This window comes from Schistocerca cancellata, chromosome 3 (genome assembly GCF_023864275.1).
Source record: "Schistocerca cancellata isolate TAMUIC-IGC-003103 chromosome 3, iqSchCanc2.1, whole genome shotgun sequence".
In the NCBI taxonomy this organism is placed as follows: Eukaryota; Metazoa; Arthropoda; class Insecta; order Orthoptera; family Acrididae; genus Schistocerca; species Schistocerca cancellata.
This window is the reverse complement of record NC_064628.1, coordinates 168,152,738-168,165,818: the sequence shown is the minus strand read 5'-3', so window position 1 is coordinate 168,165,818 and position 13,081 is coordinate 168,152,738. Positions and strand designations below refer to the sequence as shown.

General features: G+C 39.6%; 1 protein-coding gene across 1 annotated transcript in view; it reads left to right on the top strand.

Annotated features, from left to right (window-relative positions):
• The window catches only part of LOC126174794 (juvenile hormone esterase-like), a 100,453-nt gene extending 90,732 nt beyond the window's left edge, over positions 1–9,721 (top strand). The window contains exons 9-10 of the mRNA XM_049921164.1: positions 7,794–7,929; positions 8,487–9,721. Coding sequence (XP_049777121.1) covers positions 7,794–7,929; positions 8,487–8,667 — 317 coding nt within the window. The 3' untranslated portion in view covers positions 8,668–9,721. The remainder of the gene's footprint in view (positions 1–7,793; positions 7,930–8,486) is intronic.
• Positions 9,722–13,081: the final 3,360 nt, after the last annotated feature.

Sequence of the window (13,081 nt, the reverse complement as noted above, 5' to 3'; positions counted from 1 at the left end):
CCCAACCACTGCTACCCTTTCATGTCCCTCTACACTTATAACTGCCACCTGGTCTCTGTATAAATTATGAATAGCCTTTCGCTCTCTGTATTTTACCCCTGCCACCTTCAGAATTTGAAAGAGAGTATTCCAGTCAACATTGCCAAAACTTTCTCAAAGTCTACAAATGCTAGAAACATAGGTTTGCCTTTCCTTAATGTAGCTTCTAAGATAAGTCGTAGTGTCAGTATTGCCTCAAATGTTCGAATATTTCTAAGGAATCCAAACTGACCTTCCTCGAGGTAGGCTTCTACCAGTTTTTCCATTCGTCTGTAAAGAATTCGCGTTAGTATTTTGCAGCCGTGACTTATTAAACTGATAGTTCGTCAATTTTCACATTCGTCAACACCTACTTTCTTTGGGATTGGACTTATTATATTCTTCTTGTAGTATGAGGGTATTTCGCCAGCCTCATACATTTTGCTCATCAGATACTAGAGTTTTCTTAGACCTGGCTCTCCCAAGGCTGTCAGTAGCTCTAATGAATGTTGTCTACTCCTGGAGCCTTGTTTCGACTTAGGTCTTTCAGTGCTCTGTCAAACTTTTCACGCAGTATCGTATCTCCCATTTCATCTTCATCTGCATCCTCTCCAATTCCATAATATTGCCCTCAAGTACCTCGCCCTTGTTTAGACCCTCTATATACTCCTTCCACCTTTCTGCTTTCCCTTCTTTGCTTTAAATTGGGTTTCCATCTAATCTCTTGATATTCATAAAAGTGGTTCTCTTTAGTCCAAAGGTCTCTTTAATTTTCCTGTAGGCAGTATCTATCTTACCCCTCATGAGATAAGACTCTACATCCTTACATTTGTCCTCTAGCCATGCCTGCTTAGCCATTTTGCACTTCCTGGCGATCTCATATTTGAGACGTTTGTATTCCTTTTTGCCTAATTTATTTCCTGCATTTTTATATTTTCTTCTTTGATCTATTAAATTCGTTTTCTCTTCTGTGACCCAAGAATTTCTACTAGCCCTCGTCTTTTTACCTACTTTGGTGCCTTCACTGCTTCGTCTGTCAAAGCTACCCATTCTTCTTCTACTGTATTTCTTTCCCCCATTCTTGTCAATTGTTCCCTTATGCTCTCCCTGAAACTCTGTACAACCTCTGGTTTAGTCAGTTTCTCCAGGTCCTATCTCCTTAAATTCCCACCTTTTTATAGTTTCTTCAGTTTTAATCTACAGTTCATAACCAATAGATTGTGGTCAGAATCCGCATCTGCCCCTGGAAATGTCTTAAAATTTAAAACCTTGTTCTTAATCTCTGTCTTACCATTATATAATCTATCTGAAACCTTTTAGTATCTCCAGGCTTCTTCCATGTATACAATCTTCTTTTATGATTCTTGAGCCAAGTGTTGGCTATGATTAAGTTATGCTCTGTGCAAAATTCTACCAGGCGGCTTCCTCTTTCATTTCTTACCCCCAATCCGTATTCACCTACTACGTTTCCTTCTCTTTCTTTTCCTATTATTGAATTGCAGTCACCCATGACAATTAAATTTTCGTCTCCCTTCTCTATCTGAATAATTTCTTTTATCTCATTACACATCTCTTGAATTTCTTCATCTGCAGAGCTATATATACCTGTACTACTGTAGTAGGCGTGGGCTTAGTGTCTATCTTGGCCACAATAATGCGTTCACTATGTTGTTTGTAGTAGCTTACCCTCACTCCAATTTTTAATTCATTATTAAACTTACTCCTGCATTACCCCTATTTGATTTTGTATTTATAACCCTGTATTCACCTGACCAAAAGTCTTGTTCCTAGTGCCATCGAACTTCGCTTATTCTCACTATATCTAACTTTAACCTATCCATTTCCCTTTTTAAATTTTCTAACCCACCTGCCCGATTAAGCGATCTGACATTCCACGCTCCGATCCGTAGAACGCCAGTTTTATTTCTCCTGATAACGACGTCCTCTGGAGTAGTCCCCGCCCGGTAATCCGAATGGGTGACTGTTACACCTCCGGAATATTTTACCCAAGAGGATGCCATCATCATTTAAGCATGCCTTAAAACTGCCTGCCCTCGGGAAAAATTACGGCTGTAGTTTCCCCTTGCTTTCAGCCGTTCGCAGTACCAGCACAGAAAGGCCGTTTTAGTTAGTGTTGCAAGGCCAGATCAGTCAATCATCTAGACTGTTGCCCCTGCAACTACTGAAAAGGCTGCTGCCTCTCTTCAGGAACCACACGTTTGTCTTGCCTCTCAACAGATACCCCTCCGTTGTGGTTGCACCTACGGTACGGCTATCTGTATCGCTGAGGCATGCAAGCCTCCCCACCAACGGCATGGTCTATGGCTGACGATAATCGCCAAATGAGACAATCTGTTCGTCACTAGCAAAATGAAAGTTGTCTACGTTATTTTACATTAAGGTGATTTTCTTCTACTTTTCCCAGTTTGTGAGTACTGAAAATACTTTTACGATTGCTAAGAATAGTTGTGGTGAGACGGATTATACTTTACTGTCTCTTCTATTAGTTCTCAATTACATTGCTCACTACACAGCTAAAACATATGAGAAACTCTAGAACTGACGTATACACTGTGAGTTACTAACTATTGCCACCAAGAACAACTCCGAAAGTGTGATAGGAACTGAAAAGTTTGTGGGACAAAAGTTGCATGGTACAACGGGGGCCACAATATGACGTTGGTTTTTTGTTGCTGGATGGGGTCGTGTCAGGAATATGAAGGTCAAAATTGCTTTTCTTTAATGGAATGCTATAGTTTGGTACTTATTTTCTGATAGCGGCTATCGAGACGAATCCAATGATGTCACAGTAAGGTCTTTTAAGGTCAACGAAGGTCACATAGGTAGCATGAACGTCCATTTACAGATGATGTCCGAAGTGATGACCATTGGTATCAATGCAGTGCTGCAGTCTTCTTATCATGGATTGAGTGGTATTCCTTATAACTTCGGCATTTATCGAAGTACATGCTATGACAGTTCTCTCTCGCATATCTTCAGGTGTAGTTGGAACGTATTTATAAACAATGTCTTTTACGAATCCCCACATGAAAAAAAAAATAAAGAGGCGTCAAGTCTGGCGAACGAGCAGGCCACGACACATCTCCGCGTCCAATCCAACGATTTGGGCATTGTCTCAGCAACTCATTTCTAGCCATCAGCGAAAAATGTGCCAGATATCCATTGTGTTGATACCACATTCTGCTCCTTGTTCCTATAGGTATTTCTTCCAATAAGAAACCTAATATTTCTTGCAGGAATGTTGTGTACTTTCCACACCGTTCATTCATCGACAACGGTTTTTGGTGTGCAACTTGCCGCAGCCAACATGGATTTTCAGTTGCCCAATAACGCATGTTATGCAAATTATGATTTCCATGGTTCGTGAATGTAGTCTCGTCATTAATTAACATCAAATTAATAAGTGTGTCATCCCTGTGAGTCTGAAGTTGAACCCATGACTCATACAATCCGTACCAGTTAGTTCTTGGTGGAGACTGATATGGTAAGGATGATATTTATGGCGATGCAGAACACGAGCAATACACCTCTGGCTCTTGCCAGATTCCCTTGCGATTTGACACGAACTAACACGAGGATCTCAAACCACCGTGGCAAGAGTACCAATTTCCGTTTACTTGTTAGTAACTTTCCTTTGCCGGATATATTTCCTATGCGTCAAAGGCTCAGTTGTTCGCAGTTTATCATACACGTGTTTAAATATACGACGTGTAGTTTGAGTTCGTGATTACGTTGAGGATATCTTTCAGCGTACAGGTATCTAGCTCTCACTGAATTTCGTTGCCATTCTCCGTAAATGAGAAGCAGATAGACTTGTTTTCCGAACGAAAACATTATTCACATTCGCTTGATTAGACGATACTAGTCTTACCGTTCCTACCAGTGTCGTATCGCAAAAACCGTCGAATAGTGTTTACATGTCAATGGCACGTTAGATGGATTCGTCGTATTCGGCGAATATTTACTATTGCACGATATACGAAAGAAAATTGTCAGAGCATGTGCTTCGATAAGTGCTGAAGTGATAAGGAATACCACTCAATCCGTGATAAAAAGATTGCAGCACTACATTGATACCAATCGTCACCACTTCTTAACATCTTATATAAATGGACGTTCATCTTTGTGATCTTCGTTGACCTTCAAAGACCTTATTGTTACACATCTTTGGATTCATCTCGCTAGCCGCTTTCAGAAAAAAAAGTACAAACTATAGCAGCTCATTAAAAAAAAGTTGACCTTCACATCTCTAACGCGACCCCACCTAGCAACAAAAAACCAGCGTCATATTGTAGCCCCCGTTGTCCCATTCAACAACTGTCCCAGAAACTTTCCAGCTACTATCATACTTTCGGAGTTATTCTAGGTGGCAATAGTTAGTGACTCACCCTGTATATTCTTCAGTTACTAAAGTACCTCGCTTTCCAACTTTTTTTAAACTCGGATCTTGATAAAAATTGCACAAAAACTTTTTTGAGGTCCATGAATCCATGGCAGAAGTATACGTGATACGCATTGCTCCAACTATGACTCGACAGTGGCCCATTGTTCCGTATCAACTTCAAAAGTCATCCCTTTAGTCATGAATCTGAAAGGTCTTGTCAACTGAGTTCGAACACTGGAATGCATTAGTACGGTAAAATCAAAACTCCAGCTCTACGGAACACTGGACAGTCGTCATCCAAGTTGAGTGTGGTCTTGTCACAGCACACTGTGAACTTGATACAATAATGCCAAGACATCATTTACTAGGTCTACAGTGAGGAATTCTACGGAAGAGACAGATCAACCACGGACAATGTTAGTCGTAGCAGTGCTCAACTCCATATCTAGTTCACGGATCTTGAGAAACATTCTCGTCATTGTCTGGTATCCACAAGCTTCATCCAAGGTCGGCGATCAGTATTACTTTTTTCAACTCTAGTAGATGTTATGACCAACTCAAATGAACTACGGTGTGAACTCTTCATTGGGTGATGACACGATTCCATCTGCAGTAAGCTTCGTGAATGTCACATGTGTTAAGAGGCGATCAGACTGGAGCTTAGCTCTCAACATTCGTTAAAAGATGATCGTCCATTGACGCACTCATAAAAGTGCACACTGGACTACTGTGTAAGGTGGAGGACGATTTCCGTCGCAGATGGGTCTGAAATTCACATACAGAGTGAAAGTAGATTCTATGTGACACTAAACTATAGCATGCTTCGTGAGTAAAAAAGTCTTGTAAATAATTGATTTCAGCTATCAGTCGCCCTTTTTAAATTTTATTGGCAGATCTAGATTTCAGCTAGAAACTAGCCATTCTCAATGCACTATCATTTTTTATCAATGCATGTTGATCAAAAATGGTAGTGCATTGAGAATGGCTGGTTTCTTGCTGAAATCTAGATCTGACAATAAAATTTAAAAAGGACGACTGATAGCGGAAATCTATTATTTACAAGTCAATATAACAGTCGCTGCGTGCAACAGCCTTCTGAATGGAAGGTAACCTGATAAAATAGTCTTCTGAAGAATGCCTGCGAAAGAGACAGAACTTTTAACAGCAGTTACATACATGGTGTATACTCGATGAGACGAAGTTTCCAGGAAAAAGATAAATTTATCGGCTTGAGATAAGTAATACTGGTCTAAAATTTTCTATGGGATAGCTTTACCAGCGGGTTACGAGGACTTACGAATGATGAGCCTGTTCCTTCTCTTTCACCTGATCTGAGGCTACTTGATTTTTCTTTCGGTTATATACTTCGTATCAGTCATTTTCTGATCGTTGCTCTCGACGTCAAGGAAATGTACTCCTATTAACCCTTCAACATCATCACCCCTAATAAAGTCTGTATTTTTAGGAGGAAACGGAGACCGCCAAAACTTTACTTGTGGAAGGCCTATAGAGATGATGTCTTTGATGTTTGTACAAATCCATATGCAAATTAAGTACGTAATGATGTCATCTGGTCTCATCGACGAATATTTTCAACGGTAAATAATTCAGCGCGTGCGATAGACAGCACAGTCCTTCGAGGTATGAGTGGGATACTTCAGCGTGTTGCTGGAATAAGTCTTGTTTCTCATGCCCTATTCGCTAAAAGAATGGCACATAGATCTCTTATACCATTTTTATACAGGCGCTATGACCCACATGACCACAACAATATGGCACAGGCATCTTATTGTAGAGACTCGCATATAACGTGATATTTATAACGTTCTGAATAGGGTACTAAGTGCCTGAAACTGGTTAAGTAATTTAACCTTCTTTTATGGACCTGGTTGCTTATTATTTCAATATATACAACTTCAGTTGCTGAAAATGGATAAAATACTAATATTATACATCATTAATGGTATCACACATCGTTGTATGTACACTACGAATTGACGTAATTAATGCTATGTGATGCGAGGTATTTCATTCCATTTTGAGTGATTTTTAAGAGCATCCACAACTACCCCGTGAAAAAAATGACGGATATTCTACTATATAAAGCTGCGTTAGGTTAAATTACTTACATTGCATACCTCCAAAGTACTCGCGATGTGTGTTTATTACCTTTTCCAGCGATAAAGTGAAATATAATTAGTGAATGGTTCCCTGCAATAGAACAGACAATTTAGAAAAAAGGTAGCATATAGAGTTCCGTAAAACACTAAGACAAATGTCAACCATTACTGTACCACATGAATAAAATGGTTCAAATGGCTCTGAGCACTATGCGACGTAACTTCTGAGGTCATCAGTCACCTAGAACTTAGAACTAATTAAACCTAACTAACCTAAGGACATCACACACATCCAGGCCCGAGGCAGGATTCGAACCTGCGACCGTAGTGGTCGCTCGGCTCCAAACTGCAGCGCCTAGAACCGCACGGCCACTCCCGCCGGCCCACATGAATAGATGTCACATTTCTGGATACGTATTGATGAAGAAGTGAGCTAATAGGAAAATGTTTTTGAACTTCTCAGACAGCAAATTTCAGCGGTTTTTCTCTTCCAATAGTTGTTAATTTGAGGATCAAACAAATCATCATATTACTGTTCTGCACTTATATAATTTTATAAGATAATTAGTAGCTTAGGAAGGCAGCACTGATTGAACAAAAGCGAGCAGAAAGACACTATGTTATTTTCATACAGTTATCTCACGGGCATCTCTTAAAGGAGTTGGGCATTCCACATCCACAAGACACATGTTCAGTGAGGAAGCGCACAATTAAAAAAAAACTGCTTGAGGAGAATAATTATGTCCATAGCTGCAACACTAAAAGGAAAAAAGACCTCTTTTAATCTTGAACTGGAGTTGTCATCGGCAAAGAAGGTAGTTCAGTACGAACCGACGAAGACCTTTCATCATTTTTCTTAATAACATGAAATGTCCGACAGGTAGTAAATCAAATTTTATATCTGATCTGAAATAATTTCTTTGTACACGTCCCATACCACACACTTATATCTAAATGAACACTCTCAGCATGGTAGTCAGCAGAATAGTGTATTTACTCTGGTGTAAAATCTATGTTTCATTTGTAACATGTGCAAGGAGAAAGGCTGATGTATTCCTTTTGTATTTAAAGCACTGTGATAATATTCGCTGGCATAAGAGATATCCACAGACAAAACAAGTATACACTGTCTCCAAACTGGTTGCTTTCGTATTTCAATAGAAATAGTGCAGGTGATTATATGCGTCATGTAAGTAACGGATTATGCAATGATTGTACTTCATCGTTTGTAGCTGCAAAAAATATTGCAGGTGCATGCCACGGAGACGACTTATATTATTTATTTTCAAACCTCACTTTCTGCCCAGTAACCAGTGAAGTTCCTGAGAAAGACCAGGAGATTGTAAGATTAATGACCAAACTATGGACAAACTTTGCAACAACTGGGTAAGTAGCATAATAATTTAAAATATATGAAAATAAATGTAAATTTTCTTGCATGTGAACAACAGCTAAGGGATCTTGCTTTTTGGTACATATTTGTCCCTGTGCCAGTTAGAAAAGTATGACCTTTTGCCTTCTTGGTTATTGATTCCACTAAAACTGCCATGATGAAGGAAATATTGACTTAGTAGAGTAAATGAATCATTACATGTTTCTGATGAAGATATATAATACAGTTTTATGGAACTATTTACCACTGAGACTTGATGTTTATACTTCCTTGTCAGTTTTTTAAACGTTTATATAGCTGCAAATCACCCTAAAAATTAAATTGAAATAACGTGTACAATAAAACTGTGTGCAAGAATTTAATGACAATTAATGATAATACCTGTTTTCATTGTTGTACATAATAAAAGTGGCAGAAAATCTTAGCATGAAAGCTTTGACTGTTTTTCCATGTGTTAGTTAACCCATGTTATTCTCCGAAAAGTTTGTAAACATCTCCAGCAAGCTCGTAAATATGGATAGTAACATAAAATTGACGCAATAATTTGTAGGAATCCAACACCCAACGAAGAACCACTACATTGGCCAAGAGTCACGTCGGAGGCAGACTTGGAATATCTGGACATAGGTCAGAAGCTGGAAGTCAAGACCGATCTGATGCAGCAGCGAGGGGACTTTTGGAGGTCGCTGCCTCTTATACACCATCACAATGCAGTGAAGGAGGAGCTATAAGCAAATCTGTAACGTCTCTCGGCAATGATTTTACAGTGACAGGTGTGCCACAATTCTGAATGAAAAAATGTAAAATATGACAAATGAGTGGTATGTTTGATTGTGCCTGCGCTACTGCTCCGAATGTCGTCAAATTTTCCATTAAAAATTGAAAAAGTAAAAAAGTGTTTTGCACCTATCTTCAATTCCCCATAGCCACTGATGTTAACTGCAATAGCGATTAGGTTTTGAAATTTATGAACACGGTTTGACATTAATGTGGTTACTAAATTTTATAGTAGACAGCCACCGCGTGTCAGTCCCCGTTGAAATACTACTACCCTTAGTACTGCCAGAGTAGTTACAATTTTTGCACACGAATTTCAGCAACAGATTTTTAAAGGAATAAATCCGTTGTTCCTGTACTTATCGGCAGTTTCTGTGCTATTGTGCTACCAGGAAATGACCGATTCTCGACATCTGCAGCACTCATAAATCGCAGTTGTCGGCGATACCTTGTTTTCTTGCATTTAATTTGCGGTTATACACAGTGTCCCATGTTTTATGCTGAAGGAAGTGGTACATTCCACTGATTCAGAGTCTCTCAGCATGTAGTTTGGTAACATATTCTCAGGAATGCTGTAACAGCATGTGATTAAAACTTCACAAACTTTCGCCAAATTAATACGCTATCACTGTCAAGTGCAAAATGCTGATAGCTACCGCCTGACAATGGGTTGGACACAATCGCCTGAGAACTTGTATTTTTGTGTCTAATTGATGCAAATGGAAACTTGAAGGGATTTAATGAAATGGGACATTAATTTAACAGATATTGTGTAATCAGTAGCATAGACATCCCTATTATATAGTGAAATATGTTTACATCCAATAAAGCAGTACACAAATGTGCATATGTTCATTTCTACAAAAAATATTTGTTTCATTTTTATCTGTAGAGATACTGAAAGGATTATGGCTCTTAAAAATGATATTCACTTATATTTAACATCGTATTTATCGAATGGGAGAAGTGTAACGTTTATTTGGGATGTTTTCTGTTACATTATTTCGTAACATGGGCCATACAAATGCATTAAAATGTTACATGCAAAGGATCAGTCTGTGTCTGGTTATGTAATGTTGTAGGTATGAATTATACTGTGATGTTGGAGCGTGGAGCGACAGATAAAATTATTTGGTTTGTTATTTTTTGTTTACTTTTTGAACATTTTAATGTTTGGTAGCACTTTGTGATTTTTGGATATAATTGCCTTTCACAAGGGTCTGTGAATTATTTGTGCGAATAGACAGAAAGCCGTACTGTTCCTTGAGTCCACAGACCCACCATTCAGCTCACCGAAAGTGTAATGAAATGTTCTAGCTCTCTAAGAATGAAGCAGAGGAATCAAGAGCCACTACGGTAAATAAAACTCTACTATCTTTTAACTGAGGAGTATATTCTCACAAAGGTTCACATGCACAAGAATTAGTTCGGAATATTATTAGGGCTTGTTCTATCATTCTGAGCACTTGACGCAGTCCAGAAGGAGTTCTACTCTTAGTTCGTGATTAAATAAAGCAATTAAAATGGAGAATAACCTCAGACGCCATGCGTTTTGCAGCGGGCTGCACACAAAACGGAACATCGAAAATGGAAGACGGGCTTTCCAAGTAAATTATTAATCCTAATAAGTTCACTTATTTACAGTTTTACAAGATGTAACCAATATCTCGTTGGATCGAAAAAAAGTCACGTTAGTCGCCATTAGTGCCATCCGAGGCTTATGCGGACACCACAGTCGACAGAGTAACGACATATTCTGTAGCAGAGCGTAACTCACTCCTTATGACTGACGGCGACCGAATAACGTGCTAGGTGCTGACACTTTGGTATTTATATATACGTGGTGCGGACGGTGAAAGTACCGCTCGCTCTAGCCTTGCTTCAGGATCGGCAGCAGCGCTTTTCTACTAAAACCTGGCTATGTAGTTGTCAGTTGAGGACCTAAAACGATCCCAATGTTTTTCTAGATACGTAGGTCTATTCTCCATTTATACTATATAAAATTCTCTCCTCTATAACTTTAAATTTTAATCTCCACGGTTGTCACATCTGACGCACCTGACCTAGCCCTCTCGGACTTCCACTTGTTTGGGCCATTAAAGGATCCCATTCGTGAAAGACATTTTGAGGACGACAAGGAGGTGATTCACACAGTGAAGGACTGTCTCCGCCACCAGGACAAGGACTGCTACCGACAGGGCATACACACCCTCGTTTCGCGCTGGAGAAAGGTCATAGAACGGAATGAAGATTACGTGGAAGAGTGGGGTGTGTAGATAAAACATCATTCTTTCGTGTGTGTAATTCTCATTATATTCAAAAAAGAATTGTTGAAAAATAAAAACTGTGGTGCATTATTTTCCGGGCAACCCTCGTACTTACGCGAAATGCAGTTCTGTCATTTTAGCTTTGTATCTAACATACTAAAGTAAGTGAAACAATACGTTTTCTAATTTTTGGCACAAAATTTGATTTTTGATTAATAGTTCAAAAATCAAAGGAGGTAACTTCACTGAAACTTCTACCACATGTTTTTATGATAAACTGAATTTAATTCCAAAGACGGAACTCCCGAACTTCATTGTAATGCCTTTTAAGATTTCGAAAATAATGGAATAATTCAAAAGTGAAAGAGGTAACTTTCCAAAAACCTCTACAGAATGTTTTTACAGCCAAATGAACCTAATTCCAAACTTAATGCTTTCTAACTACGAGGGCTATCCACAATGTACATTAAGTTTTCGTTTGTGTCCGTTAGGGGCGGAGCTAGCGCGGCCATCTTGGTGTCATGGCATTCCGCCGCTCAGTCGGCATCCTGCCATGCTAGTGAGAGGTTCGTGCTGTACTCCGTTGAGTTACTGTGACAGTTTGAAATGACAGCGTTAATTGAAAATGCCGCGAAGTGTGAAGTGCGTGCTGTAATAAGGTTTCTGACTGCAAAAAACTTGACACCGATAGAAATCTATCGGCAGCTTTGTGAAGTGTATGGGGACAACATAATCACTGAAGGTCGAGTGCGTCAATGGGTCATAAAATTTAAAAATGGCCGAAGTAAAGTTCACGACGAAGAGCGAAGTGGAAGACCCAGCATAGTGACTGCCGAACGTTTCGAAAAAGTCGATGCCGCGGTCCGTGAAAACCGTAATTTCACAATAACAGAACTCTCTGAGCTTTTCACAAATTTCACGAAGTTTGTTGCACGAAATCATTACCGAAAAGCTTTGTTACCACAAGTTTTGTGCAAGATGGATATCAAAAATCTTGATAGAGATTCACAAAAATCAGCGAATGGCTGCAGCGTTAACGTTTATGGACGCTTACGAGAAAGATAGCGACTCATTACTCGATCGCATCGTTACTGGTGACGAAGCATGAGTTAAGCATGTGAACTGCGAGACAAAATTGCCGTCAATGCAGTGAGGGCACACAAATTCCCCCCAAAAACCCAAGAAATGCATGCAAACAATGTCGGCAAGGAAGGTGATGGCGACTGTCTTTTGGGACAGAAAAGGTGTGATTTTTGTGGATTTCCTGGAAAGAGGCACTACAATAAACTCTCAAAGGTATTGCCAAACTCTGCACAACCTCAGAAGAGCAATACAAAACAAGCGCAGGGGAAAGTTGGGCTCAAAGATCTTGCTGATTCACGACAACGCCCGGGGCCACACGGCAAATGCAACTCGTGAAGTTCTCGAATCTTTTAAGTGGGAGTTGTTTCCCCATCCGCCGTACAGTCCCGACCTGGCACCGAGCGACTTACACTTATTCCCAGCAGTGAAGAAGTGGTTGGCTATGCAGCGTTTTGATGACGACGCACAGCTTCGAGAAGAGGTTACCACGTGGTTGAAGGCGCTGGCGGCCGAATTTTACGATGACGGATATCCCAAGCTCGCCCATCGCTACGATAAGTGCCTTAATTTAAAAGGCAACTATGTAAAGTAGTATTTAAGTGTGACATTCATCTGTATGTAATAAAAAACTTTTCCAATACTTTATTTATTTTTAATTCCAAAACGTAATGTACTTCGTGGGTAGCCCTCGTACAATGATAAGCGCTTTTAAAATTTCGAAAAAACTGGATATTTGATTAAACTGATTATCGGATCAGGCTGAGATTTGAAACGGTTGACATTGGCTTAGTTTTACATAAGTTGTCCAAGTTTTGGAACAATATTTTAGTATTTAATTCTACTTACGGTTATTTTTCGGCCTGTTTGCGGCGTGCGTTAGGCTCTGCCAACCTGACCTTGGCTTAGCGATACGGAAAAATCAATATGTCGCTCGCCACAGCAGAGAGCAACACCTCACGTACCTATAAGTTCTTGCTTCTCAACGAGAGGTATAAACTATACTGTGGCGGCAGCGTTA